At 35.4% G+C, this 25080-nt stretch overlaps 2 protein-coding genes across 3 annotated transcripts; both read right to left on the reverse strand.

Moving 5' to 3' along the window:
- On the reverse strand, positions 1–7282 carry styx (serine/threonine/tyrosine interacting protein). The gene is made up of 11 exons (XM_039672229.2): positions 7081–7282; positions 5835–5867; positions 5610–5663; positions 5424–5521; positions 5269–5329; positions 5139–5175; positions 4973–5012; positions 4158–4208; positions 3548–3620; positions 3343–3436; positions 1–498 (listed from the first exon to the last, which is right to left on the reverse strand). The coding sequence occupies exons 1-11, from the start codon at positions 7138–7140 to the stop codon at positions 425–427; spliced, it is 675 nt and encodes a 224-aa protein (XP_039528163.1). The 5' UTR covers positions 7141–7282; the 3' UTR covers positions 1–424.
- Positions 7240–24637, reverse strand: ros1 (c-ros oncogene 1, receptor tyrosine kinase). 2 transcript variants are annotated; one of them, XM_039672217.2, is made up of 29 exons: positions 24307–24637; positions 24161–24206; positions 23910–24058; positions 22898–23033; positions 22611–22815; positions 22317–22393; positions 21055–21180; positions 19344–19528; positions 18659–18756; positions 17641–18149; positions 17254–17457; positions 17064–17174; positions 16122–16297; positions 15822–16016; positions 14374–14474; positions 14047–14258; positions 13790–13962; positions 13492–13648; positions 13220–13309; positions 11583–11712; positions 11315–11480; positions 11137–11201; positions 10425–10554; positions 10251–10348; positions 9863–10066; positions 9639–9773; positions 9343–9503; positions 8970–9173; positions 7240–7330 (listed from the first exon to the last, which is right to left on the reverse strand). In XM_039672217.2, exons 1-28 carry the CDS (start codon positions 24412–24414, stop codon positions 9019–9021), a joined length of 4302 nt encoding a protein of 1433 aa, XP_039528151.2. In that variant the 5' UTR covers positions 24415–24637; the 3' UTR covers positions 7240–7330; positions 8970–9018. The 2 variants fall into 2 exon arrangements, with proteins under 2 accessions (XP_039528151.2, XP_039528142.2); XM_039672208.2 differs by lacking the exon at positions 7240–7330 and having other exon boundaries at positions 8186–9173; positions 24307–24636.
- Between the last annotated feature and the right edge of the window lie 443 nt (positions 24638–25080).

The raw sequence follows: 25080 nt of genomic DNA on the forward strand, positions 1-25080 counted from the left end.
TGTAAGTAGCCATCTTTTATTGAGCAGTGGGATGTTAATTCTATGGCAAAAGTATTTCCTTATTCCTTACATAACGACTGATTCATCCTACCATTTCATTTCTATGGCAGTGAGTCACATTCCTTTGATACCCCCCTCATCCCAACCCAAATCTGTCCATAAACATAACAGTAATTCAAGTATCAAAAGTGCATTATTGCAATACTGTCCCGCTGCAAATGCAAAATGCTTTAAATACTATAAAACTGCAAAAAATTTCAGTGCATACAGCTCAAAAAGAAAAAAATTATCAACCCATCCCCAGCTCCAAGGGTCACGAGGAGCAGTCTCTCCCTCCCATCCTCTGTACAAATATTTACATTTTTAATCCCAATAAAAATGTAAAAAGAAAAGTCCACTGTGGTAAAGCACTTTTTAGTAAAGTCTATCCATTTTGTGCTGCTGTAACTTGCATACTCCCAAAATCTTCATCCTCTTCTAGTGTTCGCTTTAGGCTTCCTGTGAGAAACAAAAAAAAAAAGAAGATATTAGGCACAGTCACAGTGTGAACAAATGCATTTAAGAATAATGTCGTTTCATTTATTATTAATATGTACAAATGAATAGAGCTGTGGAATATAATTGGGTCATTCCATGTCAAATCAACTGTCATAAGTTTTTTTATTTTGTTCATATTTTTTTGAAAGATGGCAGCATAATTTTAAATTTAAACGGAGATTGGTAGATCTATTAGTTATATCTCGGTCAATTGTACACATTTTCAGTGGGTCACTTTGCAAACAGTTGATATTTTTTTCCTGTTAAAGGAGTAATTCACTTTTAAAAAAACTTTTGCTGATAATTTACTCACCCCCATGACATCCAAGATGTCCATGTCTTTCTTTCTTCAGTCGAAAAGAAATTAAGGCTTTTGATGAAAACATTCCAGGACTTTTCTCCATATAATGAACTTCAGTGGTCACCAAACGGTTCAAGGTCCAAAAGACACTTTCAGTGGAAACTGTTCAAAGGGCTTCAAACGATTCCAGACGATGAATAAGGGTCTGATCAAGCAAAACGATCGCTCATAAAAAAAAAAAAAAAAAAAAAGTTTACGTTTTATGAGCTCAAATGCTCGCCTTGCTCTGTTCTGTTCTGACTGTCCTGTTCGAACAATTTTTTTCGTGTCATTTGGTTCATTCAACGAACAAAATTTCTCCATATATAATCAGTCCCTCCAGGATTTCGCGGGCCTTTTTTGTGATTGTTGCGGCCTAAAATGCCTGATGTTGCGTCCGCTTTTTTAAAAAGTTGCGATAAAAGTTGCCATGTTCTTCTGCATGTTTTTATAGTTTAAAACGGCAAAGATAGATAGATTTTTACTTAAAATGCCCATATTATGCTTTTTGGCTTTTCCCCTTTCCTTTATTGTGTTGTTATATTTTTTTGTGCATGTTATAGGTTTACTAAGAGAGAAAAGTCCAAAGTCCACCCCAAAGTGACTTATTATGTCCCACAGAAAACACTGTTCATCATCTGCACCTGCTCTTGTAGTCCAGAATTGACTTAAGAGACAAAGTCACACACTTTGTAACACACGAACAAACTAACTAACCATTAGTAACCATAAAAGGCAAAACAAACGATTTAAAGACACAGCAAAACCTAACAAACTAAGCTTCTTTTTTTTTTTAAACAAGATCTGCACCTGCAAAAAAGTCAATGTGCAGAACCTCACAAACATTAGGCAGCATTTATGTTGAAAGATGCCAATACTAATAAAGTGCAACATACAGTTTTAGGAATAGCCACTAAAGTTAAATGGTGGAAAAACCAAATGTTTGATAATGTATTTTAATATAGCTAATATAATATAATATAGCCGCATATCCAATAAAGCTGTTCTCATTTGCTTAATTTTTTTTGTCAGACAATAGAACGAGTCGGCTAGCTATTTTTTATGTGTAAAATTTTCTGAATTGAGAGAGTTCGAGAACTGGGTGAACTAATGCACTGTGATAGTGAGTAGCCTATTACAAGTGATAAACACAAGAAAAGAAAGGAAAATAAAATGGTCAAACTCAATTCTTTAAATATAAAACAAAAGAGAAGCAGATATGTGATAAGTCCGTGGAAACAACACTGCTCATTCGCGTCTGTCAGCTGCCGTGCTGCTCCTCTACTGCAGCCGTTCACTGAACAGGGACGCAGAGAGAGGTGTGACGGCAGGGAGAAAGCAAACCTCGCGCTCGCAGGATTGTGCTGGCAACATTTGGTTACTGAGGTTTGTCCAAAAAGCCGCTAGATTTGTCTCTAGTCGCTTTTTTATATCACTAAATATAGCGACAAAGACTAAGTTGGCAACATTGGCCTTTTCTGTTATTTTTGTAGGTAGCCTAAATGTGAGACGTTGGCAGTCCACATCTGCTGCGTCTTCTGAACAAAACAAGTGAGTTTGCTGACGTATGACGACGCTTTGCAGGAGACCGCGGCGCGATGATTCGTCAAAGTTGCAGAAAAGTTGCGGTGATTTTTCAAAATTGCAAGGCGCACTGAATTCACGTGGATTTGTTGAAGTTCCGTTAATAGTTGCGATCGCGACATCCTGGAGGGACTGTATAATGGACTTCATTGGGAACCAAACGGTTCAAGGTCCAAATGAGAGTTTCAGTGCAGCTTCAAAGGGCTTTAAACGACACCAGACGATGAAGGGTCTTATCTAGGAAGATTCGTTCATTTTCAAAAAAAGATTCGTTCATTTTGATGAACAAATTCGAACAGGAGAGTCACGAATGCTCATCACAGAACAGAGCAAGGCGAGCATTTGAGCTTATATAAATATGTTATTTATTTTTTAAATGAGCAATCGTTTCGCTTGATAAGACCCTTATTCATCGTCTGGAATCGTTTAAAGTCCTTATATGGAGAAAAATCCAGGAATGTTTATCAAAAACGTTAATTTCTTTTCGACTGAAGAAAGAAAGACATGGACATCTTGGATGACATGGGGGTGAGTAAATTATCAGCAAAAGTTGAGCAACTACTCCTTTAAATATAAATATCTAAACAACAAATAATGTTGAAACTAGAAATGTCAAAAAATACAAAAATGGTGTGCACATCCCAAAATCTATCAATCTATCTATCACAATTGACCTATGGCTAAGCCACGCCCCCTCCACTCACACAGACAAAGAATCAACATTCGGGGACAGGCGCTATGGCAGCTGAACTATGCCTTCAAGTATTCTGGAAATCACTATATTATTGCTGCTCCATAAGCGCCACCTTCGGTCAGAGAGGGAATTTGCATTTTCATTCAGCGTGTCCTACACTGTTCCATCTTGCTCCTTGTTCTCTTACCTGGCATCCCAGCTTGGATGGAGAAAGACCTGCCCAACTGAATGGGTGACATCATCTTGATGGTTAGCTTTGCAAGATATATTGCTTCATATTCCTTGATGAAAATGGAAAGAACACCCATTTATTATGCATGTATGTATATAAAACAGCTATAGCACTTAATGTTGAATGAATTGTTAATGCTGAGATTACTTTAAAATCATACCTGTAGCTGATGAACAAAGCCAACATTGGGATTAATACAAAACCGTCTCTCCTGTACATGACTAAAGGCATCCCTATTAAGATATAATATATGACACAATTAGGGATGCACGATATATTGGCCACCATATCGGCATCGGACAATAAATTCTCCTTTTTGATGTTATTGGCCCGATAAGAAAATTTGGACGATATATATTAAAGCCGATAAATAATGGATTATTTCCTTCCTGTTCACTGTTCAGATGCGCACTGAATTGCTTAAAATATGATTGAAATCCCTTCAAAAAGGAAAATACAGTTAATTGCAACGTGTGAAGGGCAAGTCTGTCATATAGGCTACATAAAAATATCACGAGAGCATCATTATAATTGTGTGCTTGAGATATGGATTTAATGGTGAAACTTTTGTTTTTGTAATCAGAATTTTTTTTTATAAAATTTGGATTTAGATTTATATATCAGTTATCGGCTTTCAAAGATACACCAAGACATATCGGTATTGGTGAAGATTTTCAACAGTGCTTCCACAATTGGCTTCAAGTCAAATTTGTATTATGTATTAATATTTTTGGAAATGCGTGAAACGTTTCTCAAATAAAGTCTATTACCTGTATTTTACACCAAATGTCTCCATAAGGTAGGCAATAACTAAGGCAGCGCTGAAAACAACAACAACAACAACATATATTATATAATAATGTATATAAAATATTACATGTATTAAAGCTGCAGTCCAGAGTTTTTCCTCTTTGTCGCCATCTCTGTTCGAAATCTGCAATTGCAGTCGTTTGTGGACTTATAAACTTTACGCGAGTTGTACTTCAACACCCTCGACACGGCACAACGTGGATGAACACAATGTTTGAGGAGAGTGCGAGGCTGTCAATCACCGCACTGGTGTGGACACTGGCATTCAGAATCACAGATTATTATTTTTGGAAGTATGACCAACATAAGAATTTTCACCGGAAAATGTCATCTGAACTAGTAAGTAACATCCACCTTTGTTCTGGTTCTGACATTGCAATAAATCACGCTGATTAAATCTAAAAAATTGCAACATAGCCCACTAGCCGAGACTCCTTGTTTATGTGTACCGATGTGACGTAATGACGCAAAAACATGCTCGAATTTCCCGCAGAAATCCACCAGTATCACTGGCGTTAAAAACATTATTACAAGCTTACCGCTTTGAATCGAGCAACGGCAAGCAGAGAGCTTTGAACACTGGCTGGTTATGTATTTTCTCAAATATGTATTTTGGATCATTTTAACCCCCAAAAAGTTACGTACTGCAGCTTTAAGTAAAATCAAACCACATCCCCAAGTGTGATCATTTTAAAAATTATTTTAAAAATATGAAAAGAGAGTCAAGATAATTTTTTATATAAACAGATAAATAATAAAAAAAAACCTCATGCACCTTCTTGATATCCCTGCATTTCCATGAACAAGTACCTTTCCTGCAACACAAAAATGTGCAAGATGAATGAGAAAATCTAGTATTGGATGTATATTTAGAATAAAGTTTGTACTCATATCAATGCTGCCATTACTACACAAGATTAATGTGGAAAAACATTCATTACCCCCCGTCTCTAAACATCCATCAATAAATTCTTTAGTCTACAGAGAGAAAATCAGGTAATCACAATTAGACAAAAATCTCACACACCAAATAAAAAGCATTTATAACAAAATATATAAAGATCAGCTTACCATTGGGAAATATCGAATTATATTTTCCACAGGGTTATCTGCTATATCTAAAACAAGGTACCTATAAACAAAGAATTAAAGTAAACCAACTGTTAGAAATAGCGGACCTTTATATTGAGTACAACTCAACAAAGGACTACCAGAAATCAAAATACCTAAATTTATGGGGAAAGTTTGGCTTTATAAAGTTGGCCTCAATGTCTTGTCTGACACACACGACGTGAGTAATGCCCTGCTTCTCCAGCATTGAGAGCTGAAAGAGAGGATGAATTATTACAGGAAACCGGGCACAGATTATTTTCATCATGATGAATGAGGAGAACCGCTCATCTCTACAGTACCTTACTCTTCATAGCAGCTGAATAGGGCCCAAGAAACAAGCCTGGGAGAATTTCCTAAATCATGACATCAGATTTAGTTTTAGTAAAAGTAGAAAAAGGGATCATGAGACATGAAACATACTTTAGACTGTGACTCGCCAAATACAAAATGCAAAAATACTGTACAAAAGCCATAACAACACATAATGATATACAATCATGTGCAAAGTCTATTTTCATGATCACCTGCATCTCTCTTCTCATTGGATACGCCCAATCCTGCAGAAATGGGATTGCAAAATCAGATTATCAGTTTTTACAAGCATTCTTACAGTAATAAGATAAAGGAAAAGATATTAGGGGTGCACGATATATCGGCCATCATATCGGTATCGGCCGATATTTGCTAATTTTTATGTTACCGTTATCGGCCCGATAATAAAATTTATAAATAAATTTTATGAATTAATTCCTTCAACACTTGACACCTGAAACATTTAAGATGCACACTGTTCAACATGATTGATCTTAATTGCTTGAAATATGTTTGAAATCAAAAAGGAAATCACAGTTAAGTGCAAAATTTGCTGTCAAATCAGCTACATGAAATTATAATGAAAACATTACAATTGTGTTAGGGAACACATTTTAATTGTGAGACTTTTGTTTTTGCAATCAGGCTTTCAAAAATTATATAAAAGTTGGATTTAGATTTATTGGCCGATATATCGGTTATCGGCTTTCAAATACAAAGAATCATCGGTATCGGCCAAAATGTTCATATCGGTGCATCCCAAAAAGATATCACTATAAACACCACAACAAAAACTGCAGCCCAATACAGGAATGAAACTCATCTAATAATCGGTTTGACAGACATTTTTAAACAATGTTTACACTTTCTCACTAAATGGGTTTCTGTCTAAATCGGTTTCTATCAGGTTTATTGCTCAAGTGGACCTAAATAAAGCAAGAAAGCAAGAAGGTACTTGAACTACCGGTGTGCATACATAGGGATCACACTTGCAATGCACTGGCCAAACTCTTTGTGTTTGCAAAGAATATGGGTTAATGTTTGTTGTTGTTGACTATGACTATACACAATATTAATCTCGTAATGGAGGTAAGTGAACGTAGGCCTATAAATAAAGGGTAATACATTTCATTTATCGGATTATTCACTTATTATTTAGTGTATCATAATGAATACTAGCCAAGTCGTCATTTGTAATGAGATATGTTGCAGTATAGATGACTTTGATTTCAGAGTTGTTGTTATTCTTGTACACTGCCACTAGATGTACATGCTAACCGCTCACCGCAAAGAGTTAGTTAAATAGCTATATTATCCATTAAAATGTCAGCAAAGACCTCTGTATTTATTCATGTATGGACAAATACTAGTCAGAACAGGCAATGCTATAAAACAGACATATTGAAGAGTGACTGTGATCCAGCAGTTGTTAGCACTGAGCTAATGTTCATAACATACCAGCTGCTCTTCTTTGGCGGCGGGCAGGGACGGGAACTGAAGTTTATTCCCTTCGTCCATCCTGCGAGTGTTATTCCAGCTTTCAATACGTGCACGTCGCCTTTGATGGATTGAATATAAAGATGAACTAAGTGCAAATAAAGTACAGTTTTTGGAGTAGCTCCGCGCTCACGCACGCCATGCTGCTTCCACCTACGGCGGTCACGTGACACGCGAGCACCATACACCGGAAAGGGGCGGTGTCCTAAATCTGTTGACATGAAAAATATTATATTTATTTATTGACAGAAATATTCAACGGTCATGGGATAGACAAAGGAAATAAAAATATATTTAAATCAAAAATGTTATCCTATTGTTATACTATGAAAAGTATTATTACACTGTAAAAAAAATATATATTTCATGATTTGTATTCACATTTTTTCTTTTGTCAAATCAACCTAAATAATTTATGTAGTTCAGATAACATAATATTTTGAGTTTCTGATGGTTAAATCAATCTCCTTCATTGTATTAGGCTAACTCCATTTTTCCATTTCAATGAACTTAAAATTTTATTTAAGGCAACCAGGTTACTTCATTTTCTTAAATTAAACCAACAATATTTTTTACAGTGTAGGCTTAAATTTATGTTTGCACAATATAACCAATTTAAGGCAAGACACTCTAGGTGAATAGGATAAACAAATAGATATCACGTACTTCCCCAATTTTTTCATGGGGATTTCTCGGGAACATCATCACTGCTTGCGCACGCAACCGGGAGTCAGAAAAAAAATGTGTTTCGTGGTTTAGTCATGGGTTTAGTGTAGACTAGTGGTGGTGTCTGTAAGTCAACATGCCAAGGAGTTGTTGCATGGTTAATTGTACCAACAGAGCCAGTGCTGGGTATTAACATAATGTTATTAATAACATTGGCTATTAAATTAGTTACTAGCCTAACATGAAAATGCATATATCACAGTAACACTGCACAATTAAAGACAAACAGATACATGTATCCTACATTTCTGAAATGCACTTTCTGTAAAGCTGCTTTGAAACAATTTGTATTGTGAAAAGCGCTATACAAATAAATGTGAATTGAACTGAATTGAATCCAACTAAAATCACGTTTTATTGAGTCAGCAGTTATATACAAACAGAAAGCTTCAATACTTGTAGCGGACCAGCTCAGCAATCTGGCTTATGTGCACACACCCTGTAATGTCTGTAAACAGGAAACCCGTGTATTTAAGTTTTCGGAAATGTTTAAATATGCAAATGCGAAATCAAATTATATACTAATTTTCATACATTTCTACAATAAAAATCTGAACATTTAATAATGCCAGGTTCAATTTTTCGAGGACATATTAGTCAAAGGTGAGAGGGTCTTCAAAGTGTATTTTGGATGTTTTCTTTCCACTAGTCTGAAAAAACACTTTAGGAAAACCCCAAATCTCAAAACTCTTTAAGTTGCAGAACTGCAAGTAGGCCTAGGCCGAGAGGCTTTCTGTTTTTAGGAAAAAAACTATATGTATATATATATATACTGTATATATATATATATATATATACTGTAACCTACATAAATCAAAATTTTTATAGTGTTGATATAATGTTTTTTTTTTTATTATTATTATTATTGTTTATTCACTTTACACATTATGCATAAAATAATCATTGGTATTATCTTGCTGCTTGCATAATTTAACCAGATAAAAATTTAGTCGATTTGCAAAATTTCAAGTACTGGTATTTCTTTAAGTGAGTAGATCTATTTTTGCAGAATATTGATATCTGTTTATTAATCATTCAATATTACGCATTAAACAATACAATATTTATTATTAATACAATATTTACAAAAACGAAGATTGTGACAAAAGTGAGGTCCAGCTCACAGGTCTTTGTACAAACTTGAGGTGTGACTTCAAGAGCACATTGGCAGTCTCATCTATCTTCAGTGGGTGTCGATGTGTCTGTTTGTACGCTGTCTGGGCTCTCAGCTCGATACATCAAGTAATTCAGTCCCTCGTTGCTGAGCACAGGAGACAGTCCAGTTTCCAGAACTTCATCTTCATCGACACCAGTGCAGACCTCCTCTTCTGGAGAAAATCAGCAAGAGTACATGTAATGAGTCACATATCTGTGCACATCTGATTCAGATCTATTTAAGTAAATGAATTAGATTCATAACATTTATTCCTTTTTATATGATGAAATAAAGCTAATATTTTTGATTATATTGATATTTAATTTAATATAAAATCACACCATCTTCCTGGTAGGCTTGGTTCATATGACCTTCAGCTCCATTCTGGTTTGCTCTTTTATCCTCTTCATAATCTCTCAATTTGCTCAGGGTTTCCTCAAGGTACTGGAAGTTTGGCCTCTCAGTTGGTTCTTTACGCCAACAGCTCATCATCAGATTATACCTACAAAGTGCAGTAATAATGGAAATGTAATCTTTGCTTTTTACAATATTCATTCAAAGCACGTCATATCTTTGTCTTCGCATTCAACCAATCAATAACATGTATTTGTAGAAATCATCTACTAGTAACACTCACAATCTCTGTGTACATCCTGCTGGTAAAGGCAGTCGTTCACCTGTACAGATAAAGCTTAAGACTTCATGGTTGGTGTAGGTGGGATATGGTAGCATCCCTAAAGTCATAATCTCCCATAAGAGCACACCAAATGCCCTGGAAAAAGCAAATTATAAAAACATGTTTATTGGAATACTGTATGCATGTTACTAGATAAGGCAAACATTACTACTCAAGATACTGACCAGACATCAGAATATTTATTGAAAATGCCATCGGTTAAACTCTCTGGTGACATCCAGCGAACAGGAAGCAGGCCTTCACCCTTCTTCCTGTAGTAGTCGTTCTTATACACATCACGGGCCAATCCGAAGTCTCCAATTTTAACGACCCTTCCTGGGTCTGTGTAGCTTCTTACTGACACTAAACAGTTCCTTGCAGCAATATCCCTGTACACGAACCATTGAATAGTTTCATTTAAATCCATTACTTTTATGCATTTGGCAGACTCTTTCATCCAAAGTGACTCGCACTGCATTCAAATGCTTTCCATGGGAATTGAACCCATGACCTTGGCATTGTGAGCACCAATGCATGTGATTGGAATGCATTAGCATATGAGCACATCTTTACCTATGAACAAAGTGCTTCCTTTCTAAATAAGCACATCCAGTGGCAGCATCCAAACTGATGTCCAGAAGGCTGGTGAGGTTTAGTAGCCCTTTGTGGGTCTATGAGACATAAAAACATGTCAGTGCTGTCAGTAAATAATCATCTCATTCAGTATATTTGAAAACAAAGCCTAACGTTGGTAGGACGAGCTCCTCTCAGGTAAGATTGAAGGTCTCCTCCTTCCATCAGCTCCAGGATGAGGTAATGAGGCTCGTTTAGCAGACACACTCCGAGCAAGCGCAGGATGTTGGGATGATTGAACTGGCTGGAGAGCCACAAACACAAAACCATGCATGATAAATGTGCTCCAAATAATTGGACAAACAAAATACCGTTCAAAAGGTTTTTGGTCAATGTTGAGTAGAACAACTCTTTTCAATATTGATAATAAAATGTTTTTTTTTTTCTTGAGCTGCAAATCAGCATATTAGAATGATTTCTGAAGGATCATGTGACACTGAAGACTGGAGTAATGATGCTGAAAATCAGCTTTGATGTCAAAGAAAAAAAATGACATTTTAAAATTTAAATTATTTTCAATTGTAATAATATTTCACAATATTATTGATTTTACTATATTTTTGCTAAAATAATTTCAGCCTTGGTGAGCATAAAAGACACTTTGACCAGTAGTGTAACTCAATAAGTAAACAGACCCCGTGGACAAAACATCCATTTAGATTTTATTTTCTCCCAAAACTCTGAATAACAACAGACCCCAGCACAACCATTGCCATTTGCTCAGGCCAGGGTGCCTCATCATCATCATGTTTTTTTTTTTTTTTACCACTGAATCCTATTATAATCACATTTTTAGTGTGATGCTTTGAGCAATTTTTTCTTTTACCTCATCAAATGAGCTTCTTTTAAGAATTCTGTTTTCTCATAGTCGCTGGCATCTTTCCTCAGTGTCTGTGAAGAGATTGATTTGTTTGATTTGACAAATGTGTGTGTGTGTGTGTGTGTGTGTGTGTGTGTGTTCGTTATTTAAAGTAGAACATGTAAACGGTTTAAACCAAATGTACCTTGACAGCCACTCTCCTGTCTGGCAAAACTCCAGTGATTTGGTTGCCAACTGTAACACCTTCATAAACTTCTCCAAAAGCACCACTACCCAACAACCTCTGGAGCTTCAGACATTCTCTAGGAAACACAGGAAGTGCCTCAATCTCTTCCTGGGCAGGTATGGCACTGGGGAAAGTTGTTTAAATATTAACACACTTTTGTGGTTTGTAGATGCACCAAATCATATTAAAATAAAGCTTTAGTTTGTAGTTTGATGCTTTTGAATACCTGATGGCAAAGCAGGCGTTCCCAAGACCAACTAAACCTCGAATATACTCTAACTCCACATCTGGATGGATGTGCAAACCGGTTTGTATAACTGTCCCATGATCCTTTTTCTTATGGCGTCTGTACCAAACTACATTAAAACAGCAGGGGAAGTAAATGTTGCACAGATCTACATCAAAACAGAAGTAAATGTCGTGCTTTCTATTCTATCATTCATTTTGATATATCTGCCCAATCGGTCAGTTTCCGATAAGTGGGTGAAGGTTTATTGCGTGTACTGTCTTTTAGGTTGGAATGCCAATTGGTTAATGGTCATATAGTTTAGCAGCACAAGCAAAGTCACACAGGGTCCTCACACCGGCCGTTAATTGTGTAATATGCGGGCCTACGATTACAAACTCACCAGTCTGATCAATAACCAGAGGTTACGGCTAAAGCAATTTAACAATGCCGCCCACGCTTGCTATTGTTAAAAAGTACCCATGTAGCCCCCCCCCATACAGTCGCTTATATAAATTTGAGCCCAAACAATAACCTTGGGTTTGGGCTAGTACATTCAAATAGTGCTGCTCCAACACTTGCTATACATCAATAGCATTTTTATCAAGCCTAAAAACTTAGTTAAATTCAAGCAGTTAGTCAGGAATATAAAATCACCAGATGACCCCCATACTCCATCTAACCTGAGATCTAGTATGTACTTAACAAGGGTTTCAAAGTAATATACTAAAGTTAATCATTTCAGAGTAAATCTGAATAAATCCAAATGTAGCATGCAATTTATTAAAAAGAAAGGGAAAAGATGCGAACCTTACATTAGAAAAATTCATAATGCTGAATGTCTGAGGACATCCAGCATTAAGGGCTAAACTGAACTATAAAATCGCAGAGCCTCTTGTGGCATTTCTTTAGATCGAGACAGAAACTTCTTTCACATGGAAAAATTTGCTAACGATGGGAAATACATGAAGAGTTCAGATGCAAAAGCCTCTAAATGCCATTTGAAATTTTCTTCTTTAATGATGATTTGTATCAAACTTGTATATTTAAGTTCAGTAATTTCACTTAAATGGCAATGATAATTACCTATTAATTGTTATTTAAGTGAAATTACTGAACTTAAATATACAAGTTTGATAAAAATCATCATTAAAGAAGAAAATTTCAAATGGCATTTAGAGGCTTTTGCATCTGAACTCTTCACATTCAGTTTTTACACCTTTTGAGGGCAGGATGCCATTTGAAAGACCCACCCTCCTCTGTAAGCAAGACAAACTTTGAATATCTTTTGATTTACTTCTGTGGAGACGAGACCATTGTACCAGTCAAAGTGAGAAATTTCAACTGATACCAGGCATGTATAGTGGTGTATGATAATAATTCACATTAAACCATATGGATTTTTGGTGATCTCAGCATGAGAGAGAGAAGGAATGGGGGAAGAAGGAAAGAGATGTAGATTAGGGTGATACTGAGGTGTGACTTGCGTCTAGGATGGGGATGCTAGTTTTTACAAGAGAGAGTTCATGTCAATTTCCTTTGTTTTCTCAGAGTGTAGCCCTCCCTTCCAGTTCTTCCAGTCTTACAGGAATTAAACAGTCTTTTGTAAAAGGGAATTGTGTCATTTGTGTACTTACTGACTGCTGCGACGATGAGAATAATCAGTGTAAAACCAGCAGCGACTGATACAATCAAAATAATCGTCACATCAGTGTCTAATGAAGTACCTGCGATGACAACCACAGTGCATTTAAAGTGGCCTTTTTGTATAAGATAACACAATAAAATACACAGAAGGCAAAAAAGTACATTTTCATTCAAATGTAAGTTATGTAATATATTCTTAATCTTAATATATATATATATATATATATATATATATATATTCTCAACGATGCGGAATTCTTACCTGGAGTAATGAAAGTTGTTTGTGTCGATTCCCCTCTACCCCAATATGAAAAGGGGGTTATGGTGATGTTAAATTTGGCTCCTGGTTTGAATCGTGTGACATTTATGACTGCTTCAGAAAACGTATTAACAGGGTGACAATATCTGGTGGGGTATTTCTGCAGAAATGTGTTGTAAATACATCATCAATACATTTTACCCCCAAAAAATGGTCAAAAAACATAGTTTTAAATGTTTAAGGGCTTAGGGTGGATTTACAATATCTAGTTTACAATGATAAACAAAATTCGGTGTAGTACATTTTGAAGCTGTTCCACATTTTTCCACAGTCCCTTAGACACTACACAATAAATCACCGTCCCGTAGTCAACACTGCTGGGTTCCCAGTGTATCTGAAAAAATGTGTCATTCCCTTCGAGAATAATTTTGGAAACTGCAGGTGGAATAACTAAAGGAGAAGATACAAATCCATCTGGGATGCAAATACAAAGACACAAAATGATTATGATTATCGCATACAGCAATGTGACATATACAGGATATTAACAGTGCTGACCTGGAAGAGGTTTCAGCATTTGCTGTACAACAGAAAAAGCTGTCAGTGTTTTGCTGGAAGACATGAGGACACTGTTGTTTTGGTTCAACTCTTGAATCCTGAGCTGTTTCTTCTCATCTAACCAAACAAGTCGTCCGCTATAGGAGCCCACTTGATGATTGGAGATTTGAGATGTGGTCCATCTTGCAAATTCCTCCACTTTGGACTGCATCCTTTAAAATTACAGCACATTTTTTCAATAAGAAACATTATTGTGAACCAAATTGGACATTAAACAATGCATTCATTAATGAGATCTAGCTGTTCAATATTTGTATATGTACCAACCTGAGAGGACTGATGTTGACTCTGTAAAGATTCAACAGGGAGCCGTCTTGTACCAACCAATACAGATTACCTTCAATCACATTCAAAGTGATACCAGCGACCTATAATTTAGAGATTTTATTCTGTGAAATAAAACTTTTCGCTAAGAGGACTCAAGAGTCTACAGGGTGTGTATGTGACATTACCGTTCACAAGTTTGGGGTCAGTATGATTTATTCAGGGCTTCCGTATCCTCCCATAGAAAGTCATTATAAGAACGCTAAATATAGCTCAACGCATTTTAGAATGCGCCCCTTATTATGTCGAAATAACGAGACAGTAATGTCGAAATAACGACTTCGTTAAAACAAGATGTTATGTCATTTTAACAAGATAGTATGTCATTATAACGAGATATGATGTCGTTTTAACGACTTATTAAGTCATTTTAACGAGATATTATGTCTTTATAACAAGTTATTATGTCGTTATAACGAGATATTATGTCGTTACAGCGAGATATTATGTCGAAATAACGACTTATTAAGTCGTTATAACGAGATATCATGTCGTTTTAACGACTTATTAAGTCGAAATAACGAGATATGTCGTTATAACAAGATATTATGTTGTTTTAACAAGATATGTCGTTATAACGAGATATTATGTCGTTATAACGACATATTAAGTCGAAATAACGAGATAAGTTTTCTTTTTTTTTTCTCACCTTGCGTTTGGGGCTTCCATAAATTTGTATTAAAAGATGAAGAAATTATTACTTTTATTCAGAACGTATACATTAAATTGATGAACTTTCGGTAATACTTGACAATACTTTGAACTTTCGGTAATACTTTTTTTTACAGTGTTGTTATGTTACATGTTACTGAAGTAATAACAGTAAATTATGTATAATTACATACAACTAACCCGAAACCAAAACCAAACCCTAATCCTAACCCTAGTACATACTGTAGTTAATTAATATTACACAGTATAAATATCGTTACACAGACACCTTAAAATAAAGTGTAACCGTGTAAAAGTGTAAAATTCCTATTTATCAAAGAATCCAGAAGAAACTGTTTCATGGTTTCCACAGAAATATTAAGCAGCACAACTGTTTTCAACATAGATAACAATAAGAAATGTTTCTTAAGCAGCAAATCAACATATTATAATGATTTCTGAAGGATCATGTGACACTGAAGACTAGAGTGATGATCCTGAAAAATGTAATTTTGCCATCACACATAACGTTTTAAAATAGATACCAGTTCTTTTTAAATTGTAATAATATTTCACAATATTATTAGTTTACTATCTATTATATAGTATCACCATATCCCGGTAAGAATAATAGTCTTCCAAAAAAAAACAAAAAAAACAAAAAAAAAAAAACAATGCAAATCTTACAGACCCTAAACTTTTGAATGGTAGTAGCAGTGTACAGTATATTAGGTCCTCACCTCCTTCCCCGAGAACACACTCAGTTTATCCAGGAGTTTGTAGTCTTCTCCATCCAGTCTACAACCTTCTACTGATGTTTCAGTGGTCCAGTAGATGGCAGCATTCAATGAATCAATCACCAAACTGACAATCTTCTGCTCTGCTTGATGAAATATCTCAACCCCATGACCAGATGTAGGAGACCCTCGGCATATCTGATAAGAGATGCAAGATGACTCACAATTAGTTCATATAAAATCAATACAGGCATAGTCTTCAATGTTTCACTTATTCAAACATGACTTCATTTAAAAACATACCTGATTTGAGTTGCAGCTCCAGTATAGATAATGTCCCAGCCAATCAAAGGCCAGCGCTTCAGCATTCATGGGTGATGGCATTGTAAACACACCCAGAGACTGATTAACCAGTTCAATCCAGTTAATGTGGCCCGAACTGTTGGTCCAGTAGATTGTGGAGCTATACCAATCCATGTCTGCTCATCACGAAAAAAATATCATATTGACCTTGTTTTATAGGGAATTGCATTGTGAAATGTGGGATGCATAATGATGTTCTATAGTTTTTAAAAAAAAAAAAAAAAAAAAAAAACAAGTGGAATGCATTTTATATAAATACTCTACTGTTGAAAAGCTTAGAAAGTAAGATTTATTTTTTGTGAAAAAAAAAATCTATTTTTGGCAAATGTAAAGGCTCTTTCACACTAGGGTGATGCTGTTAAAAAGTTTAATCTGGATCAGAATTGTCTGGATTTGGAAATCCCATATTATTTATATCCAATTTTGCTTTGAAAAATTGGATTTGATCACCCAGATACACAATTTTTCAGTTTACCAAACGGGATTGCTCTAAATGAGATCACATATCATAATGCTACTTTTCTTCCCATCTTATATTTTTTGTCCCTTTTGGGGTTCCATAGCCCCTCATCTGGCCCACAGCAAATAAATACAAACTACTTGGGATTGTTTTAAATTGAACACTCAAACAAAAACTTTAAAAGTAACTCTGATAGTTTTTTTTTTTGTAAAATTTAAAAGTAATGAGTATACTTTATTAGTTACTTGAAAAAGTCTGATAAGGTAACTTGCATTACTGATTGTGCAATGTGTTTCCCCCTCAACACTATGGTCAACATAATGAACTACACACTGTGACTGTGACTTTGTTCAAAAGAGACGAAATACCTGTTGGTTCCACTGTTATGTCATATATACTGTATGATTTTCCTGGTTTCTTACCTTTCACATCTCCAATATAAGATGCTATTGGTTCCATTAATTCAATGCTCTCCAAATCTTGCCTCCATATTTCATCATCACATGCAGCAGCAATATATGGGAGCTCATCGGCTGAAAAAAAAGATGACTTTTACATAGTGGCCATTTTAAAACCATTAAAGTAAATGATAAAGTGCATCAATATAATCACCAGGCTGAAGAGTTGTTCCTTCATATGAGACTGATCTGGAGCATCCAGAAGGAGAACAAGCCCTGACTGTGAAGCTATACTGCTGCGAGCTCTGCAGATCTGGGACGGTTACATGTGTGCTAGTTTTTACACTAAATCTCATCACAACCAAACCATTCATAGAGCAGTTTATAGCATAAGTCCAATTTTGCCAGGCAGATGGACCTGTGTGAAACAGAACTAATTTTTTATTTAATGGACAACAGCAATTGTACTGTATGGTTTGGCAAAATGAAATCTAAACCAATAAACCTGGCTTTAATAAACTAATAAACAATATAAATTAAAAAAGAAATTGTCACCTACTAATACAAAATCCAATAGTGCTATTAACTTGGTATCACTCACTTGCTCCAATCATATTTTCAGGTTTATCCCAATAGACATTGGCTTTATCTGATCCAAACAGGACTTTTAGATGTCTTGGCTTTCGTGGCACAGGATATGGTTGTGCAGATGTGCTAAAATCACAGAGATTACCAAATCCGTCATTTTGATTTTGGATGACATCACAGTCCATAGTGAATTCATTGAAGGTGGCCACTTGACTCTGGCCAACTTGTTTATAAAGTGCATATCCGTTGGTGAGCATGAAGAAATCATCCTCATAAACAATGCTGTTTGCTTCAAAGTTAATGTTTTTGTACAGCGTAAAGGGAAATAATCCGTCCATAGATGTGGCGTTGAGAGTTTGATCACTTTTGTCGTGATAAACCAGTCTCTTATTGGGGAAACTGACCACAAAATTGGAGACCGAATGTGTTTTTACGATGTGACTTATCTCACGTTGTTGGCCTGAGCCGGCGTCTGGAAGAGGGCAACGGTATATTCCACTGCTCAGCAACAAGAACAGCCATCTGACAATACAATTTTTCAATTTTATTAAATTACTCTTTACTTAAAGGGATAGTTCACCCAAAAATGTAATTATGTCATCATTTACGCACTCTCCAAACCTGTTGTTCCAAACCTGTATGACTTACTTTCTTCTGTTGAACACAAAATAAGATATTTTGTAGAATGGGTAACCAAACAGTTGATGGGCCCCATTGACTTTAATTGTATGGGGGGGAAAAAAATGCTATGCAAGTCAGTTTGGTTACTGACATTCTTCAAAACATCTTATTTTGTGTTCAACAGAAAGAACTTCATACAGGCTTGGAACAATGTGAGGGTTAGTAAATGATGACAGAATTTTCATTTTTGTGTGAACTAACCAACAAAATAATAAACTAAAATCTTGTCTCTAATGGATATTATAAATAATAATGTAATGCAAAGGGTTTATTATAGCTTTATATTAAGCAGAGACATTGCTTTATTCAAGCATAACCAAACAGTATTTGATAATGTTTATGATTCTCACCCATTATACGGATCTGCAATTATATTTACAATGTCACTGGAAAGGTTGAGATTTAAATCCACTGGAAAGGAACAGTCATCCAGTCCACAATAGTAGACCTGCATTTGAGTTGTGTGGGAAATAAAGTATGATGACATTATTTAAATAAAATTCCACTTTCAAACTAATTCATCTCTCTGTATGGCATCTGTTACATTTGGAATTGCCCTTCAGTTTGTAAACACAAGTACAATAGACATATGCTTATATTGGGTAGTTTTTTGTACAAAAAATGATATGATATGATATTAACATTTATTTACCTATTTAAAGGCAAATAAATACACACAATGTGCAAATTCTAATGCAAAATGGGAGTCTATGGGGTAGGATGTTCCAGAACATTTAAATACTGTTTTTAAAGTGTTCATGTTAATTATTCAGTACAAAAACATATTATATTTCATCTTTAAAGTTGTCATTTTAGTCCCTAATTAAGGTAAATGCATACAGTACAACTAGAAACATAGTATATTGTTTACATTAATGTAATTACAAAGTCTGTATGGCAAGGAGTTACAGAATGTTTAAATATTGTTTTTAATGTGGTGATATTAATTATTTGGTACAAAAACAAATGATTTGAAAGTACAATTTAAAGTTGTCTAAATCGTCATCTATTCCCTAATTAACGATAAATACACACCCTTCCACTGGAAACATAGTAAATCCTGTGATAAAGCCAGTCTACGGTCAGTGCTGTGACCTCCATCGGGGCAGAGTGCAGAAGTTTGAGATCTAAGTGGTCCGTCAGATTTCCAGCCCCTTTCGACCAGATACGAGTCCCTTCAGAGAAGTAGACATGGTTGGAACTGTAGTGCACTGCCACCCCTGTAAAAAAAAAAAAAAAAAACAAAAAAAACAGTGAGAAGCCAGAAAACAAGGACCATCTACAAATAAAGGAAATTCTTATTGCTTAAAGGTGGCTATTCCAAAGCTCATTTAAATTTAAATATCACCTTTTGTATCAAACGTCCCTCTTAAATCATTACAATAAATGATTTGGAGGTAATTGTTGACAAAGTATAGAGCTATAAAAATATTGTGTGTAGTAATAGCTCAGATAATTTGGTCTTGGGAATTTTTGTAAAATGGGATAAACTTTAGTTCTTAGTATCTTCTTACTGTCTATGAGAAACAACTGAGATATTTAAGATACACTCACCAAAAGGATTATTGGGAACATCTTTTAAATTTCTCATTAATGCAATTATCTAATCAACCAATCACATGGCAGTTGCTTCAATGCATTTAGGGGTGTGGTCCTGGTCAAGACAATCTCCTGAACTCCAAACTGAATGTCAGAATGGGAAAGAAAGGTGATTTAAGCAATTTTGAGCATGGCATGTTTGTTGGTGCCAGACGGGCCGGTCTGAGTATTTCACGATCTGCTCAGTTACTGGGATTTTCACACACAACCATTTCTAGGGTTTACAAAGAATGATGTGACAAGAAAAAAACATCCAGTATGCGGCAGTCGTGTGGGCGAAAATGCCTTGTTGATGCTAGAGGTCAGAGGAGAATGGGCCGACTGATTCAAGCTGATAGAAGAGCAACTTTGACTGAAATAACCACTCGTTACAACCGAGGTATGCAGAAAAGCATTTGAGAAGCCACAAAACCTTGAGGCGGATGGGCTACAACAGCAGAAGACCCCACCGGGTACAACACATCTCTACTACAAATAGGAAAATGTTGCTCTGATGAGTCTCGATTTCTGTTGAGACATTCAGATGGCAGAGTCAGAATTCGGCGTAAACATTATGAGAACATGGATCCATCATGCCTTGTTACCACTGTGCAGGCTGGTGGTGGTGGTGTAATGGTGTGGGGGATGTTATCTCGGCACACTTTAGGCCCCTTAGTACCAATTGGGCATCGTTTTAATGCCACGGCATACCTGAGCATTGTTTCTGACCATGTCCATCCCTTTATGGCCACCATGAACACATCCTCTGATGGCAACTTCCAGCAGGATAATGCACCATGTCAGAAAACTTGAATCATTTAATTGGTTTCTTGATCATGACAATGAGTTCACTGTACTAAAATGGCCCCCACAATCACCAGATCTCAACCCAATATAGAGCATCTTTGGGATGTGGTGGAACGGGAGTTTCGTGCCCTGGATATGCATCCCACAAATCTCCATCAACTGCAAGATGCTATCCTATCAATATAAGCCAACATTTCTAAAGAATGCTTTCAGCCCCTTGTTAAATCAATGTCACATAGAATTAAGGCAGTTCTGAAGGCGAAAGGGGGTCAAACACAGTATTAGTATGGTGTTTCTAATAATCATTTAGGTGAGTGTATATGGAGATGTTAAAAATGTAATGATGTGCAGAGGAATGGACCTGTGATGTTGCTCTGGATTAGACCATCTGAGAGACACAGTGCTGCAGTGAAGAAATCTGCATCCTCTTCTCTCATCCTTAAAGAGTTCCATCTGGATGCAAAGACCCAGCGGCCTCCATTCTGCTCTGAAAAGCATCACAGATGAAGCGATAAGATTGTTTATTTCAAGTCATTGCAAACACAATGTATTGAGAAACAGTAAAAGAAGAGTTAAAGTGTTTTGGCTGCATGAAGCTTTCAGTGATTTTGACCAAGTAGTTCTTGCATTAACATACTCAGATTTTAAGTTTGGTGTTGGTTTAAAGGAAATTGATATGCTTTTTCAATGTTGGTGCCAATATTTAAAAGTTTGAGGCTGGTAAGATTTCTTTTTATTTTAATGTTTTTGAAAGTGTCACAGCTTGCATAAAGTTCACAAAGACGAAGGTTCAGAGCTCAAATACATCAAAATAAAACACTCAAAAGCTACTTGAGCAAACATGTGATAATGATGGTGATTGATGAGTGCACAGATGAACATAATTATTAAAAAAACGTGATTATGGCATAAAAAAAACGTGATTATGGCAGAAAGACGTTTCTTATGATCAAGGCTGCATTTATTTGATCAAATACGTATACAGTTAACAATGCAAAATGTCGATATTTTAAAATAACTGTTTTTCTTTTTATTTTATTTTAATATATTTAAAAATGTTATTTATTCCTTGGATTACTCCAGTCTTCAGTGTCACATGATCCTTCAAAAATCATGTTAATACAGGTTATAATATTCAGTAATAGAATAACATAATATAATAATGCTATTGATTTGCTGCTCAAGAAACATTTATTATTATCAGTGTTGAAAACAGTTGTGTGTTATCCTTCGTTGATTAAAACGTTCAAAAGACATATTTGTAACAGAAATCTTTAGTAACATTATATTGTAAATGGTCTCTACTGTTATTTTTGACCAATTTATTGATTAACAGAATTAATTTCTTTAAAAAAAACATACTGTCCCCAAACTTTTGAACGGTAATGTATATTTACAGTGAAATAATACTTTATTATAATGTATTATTATTATATGAAAGAAATTGCAGATATAAAAATATCACTAAATATTTTCGAATAGAAAATGTTTATTATTAATTTACAATTTTAGCAAAAGGAATGTTGCTCCAGGACCATTAAAAAAATATATCCAAGGAAGCATCCTACTTGGCAAAATTAGGGTCATCTTTGCAGGAAAGTTTCACTGTGAGCTTAAACTAACCAACTTGTGCTGGTGTTGTTATGCTGCCTTCAGCAACTGAACCCTGGCCCTCCTGATTTACAGCAGCTACTGAGATCCTGTGTAAGACACGGTAAGTACAAGCATGATTTTATATCAACAAAAAATAATAACATCAAACTGCATAGTGCAAGTAATACCAAGAACGACATGATGAGGGTGAGCTATGTTTGAGTGAACTAACCCTTTAAATGCATTTTATATTGCATTCTATGTTGAATTGAAGTTTAAAATGCATATCTACAAAAATGAGGAGACTGTGTATGCACACACTACCTATATGTAGTGTTATGGATCGTTGGGTAGAATGTGTTGAAGAATACATTTCCTCCTGTTGCGACACTGATGACGTGTTTATTGGATGTGAGATTGAGGTTGAAGCCTAAGATAGGTCCTCCTGGTTTCTCAGGTAGAGACCAGCGAACCTCCACACTCTGTCCAGACACACTCTCAATACTCTCAATGGACGGGCTGGAGGGCACTTTTGAAAGAGAAACATTTTAAACAGCTTCCAAACAACTGATTTTGAAACATAATGCAAAAAGACTGTCGATTTAACCTACATCCAAAAGGTTTTGTTTGGTACCAAGGGCTTGCTGGAGAACACACGTGTATTTCTGCTATCATCGCCCAAAGCCTGAACTTATAGTAGGTAAAAGGTTCCAAGTGTTTGACGGTGTATGTTGATTCTGTAACATTCTATGAGGAAAAAAAAACAAAGCATTGCCAAAATGATTATTCTTATGCAAAAAAACTGTAAAGAAATGTACAGGTGATATTTCATGCCAAGTTTTGATCAATAAGTTATGACAACATGGTTTTACATCGCTTTAACTCATCAAAAATAAGTTAGGGTTATGATTAGAGTAAATTTTTCAACTTTTTTTTTTAAGTTCGACAAGATTCAACAATGTTTTAAGTCAGTTTAATATAATTTAAGATGAAATAACGTAAACATCATACAACAATTGTACAAACATTTTGTACAAACACATTGTACAAACACGACATAAAAATGACGAGTTGATTGTACTTAAAAAGGTGGGAACGAAAGAAATTATACAAGCAATTTTTGTACAGATGTGCATATATATATATATATATATATATATATATATATACATAAACAATGGTAACACTTCCTTTTACAGTACAGTGTACTTACCTAGAAAGTACTGGCTAATATAAGGTAAGTACATGGAACAGGGGTAGGTTTAGGGGTAGGTTCAGGGTTAATACTAGTTATTACCCAGTAATTGTAGTTACTAAAATAAGTACATATTATTTACATTGGTAACTGGACTGTAAAAGGAAGCGTTACCAAAACATTTATATGGACAGATATGGGAGAAATTGTCACAATGTCACAATGTAAACTATTTGAATGGTCATAAAATAGCCTTTATTTTTTAGATGAAAAAATGTTTTTGTTTTTAAATTAAACATAACCTGAATATTCTTTGTATCCAAATGCATGATGATGTATTTTCCTCATTAATAAAGTATGATGTACAAATGCAACAAATAATTATTAGTCATCAATAGTACAAATATGAACATAAAATCATTCAGTACCTCTGCTTGTTCCCAAATCCCAGACAGACTAGGACCGGTCCACTGAAGAATATGCACCACATCAGACTGATTCAGGGACTCCCAGCTCATAGTTATATTATGAGATCCAATCCAGGTTGAATAAGGTGCTGCGAGCGGACACACAACATCTGGACAGAAAGATTATAAACCAACAAGTAAGCAGAAACAGAAGCAAAAGATGCAATTAATATGTAAATTGATTACAAAAACTTGGCAGTAGTCCTACTCACTTTGGCAAATGGCATCCGTACACTGTTTGAAGCCACTCCTGGCTGTCTACAATTACAATATTTTAGACATTAGCTCAAGTATATTGAGAGAGAAAAAACAACAATACTGGTCCAGACTACATCTAAACAAATCTTAAGAATCTTACCATGGGGTGAACTGAGGCATCAAGAAGCCATTCATCACATGATGAGGCTCTGAGACAAATAAGCAGAAATAGTGCAATTTCCTTCCTTTCGCCACAAATCTCTTCCATTTCACATGAACCAAACTTCTTGAATCAAAGCACACCTGTAGCTTAAATGTTCACATGACTAATATTCCCCAAACCTAAAATATCGACCAGTAACACGCAATCATGGCTGGACACTGGCCCTTTAACAGTCCCTCCAAGTTTGTGGTCACCTGGTCCGTGTGGCACAGGTGTGTCTAACAAGAAAGCAGATGGAAATGGTGTTTCGTAAGAATACCGTCAAAGTATGTGTCATATATCATTGGTGGATAACCATGCAGACAGATTAAACAGACTGAAGGTCACTTGGCTGTGAAGTATAAAAGTTCTTATCTTTACAGTTGTTGTAGATGGATTCAAGGAAGTGTTTATTTAATGGTTAAAGTGTAATTGCAGCTCAAAATGAAGGAAAAGTGTGAATTTTATCAATAACAACGTACACTAGGTGCCTTACTCACTTTAGCAGTTAAAGGTATTTAGTGCCAGATTTACCAGATAATGTATAGAACCACTTATACAAGCCTATAGACCATTTCAAAAGATGTAAACAACACTGGTCCAGAAACACTTCCTGTTTCAGTTTGTAACTGTTTTCTTTATTTCACATATAAAGAAAACATCTTAAAGATCCTTTTTTAACTTTTTGATTCAATTTTAAATGTTCTGTTGGTTGTATTTTATCCCAGCTTT

This window comes from Pimephales promelas, chromosome 15 (assembly GCF_988280905.1).
Source record: "Pimephales promelas chromosome 15, fPimPro1.hap1.1, whole genome shotgun sequence".
Taxonomy (NCBI): domain Eukaryota; kingdom Metazoa; phylum Chordata; class Actinopteri; order Cypriniformes; family Leuciscidae; genus Pimephales; species Pimephales promelas.

What these genes read in the sequence shown, in the direction of transcription:
- styx (XM_039672229.2), bottom strand. Translation starts at nt 7,140, where the DNA reads ATGGACGAAGGGAATAAACTTCAGTTCCCGTCCCTGCCCGCCGCCAAA. An exon ending in TGGATGTTTAGAGACGGGGG is followed by an intron (nt 5,013 to 5,138) that starts GTAATGAATGTT and finishes TTTGTGTTGCAG; the next exon opens with GAAAGGTACTTGTTCATGGA. An exon ending in GCTTTGTTCATCAGCTACAG is followed by an intron (nt 3,437 to 3,547) that starts GTATGATTTTAA and finishes ATTTTCATCAAG; the next exon opens with GAATATGAAGCAATATATCT.
- ros1 (XM_039672217.2), bottom strand. Translation starts at nt 24,414, where the DNA reads ATGGAAGAGATTTGTGGCGAAAGGAAGGAAATTGCACTATTTCTGCTT. An exon ending in AATCCAGAGCAACATCACAG is followed by an intron (nt 19,529 to 21,054) that starts GTCCATTCCTCT and finishes TTTTTTTTACAG; the next exon opens with GGGTGGCAGTGCACTACAGT. An exon ending in TTATATTGGAGATGTGAAAG is followed by an intron (nt 16,298 to 17,063) that starts GTAAGAAACCAG and finishes CGTGATGAGCAG; the next exon opens with ACATGGATTGGTATAGCTCC.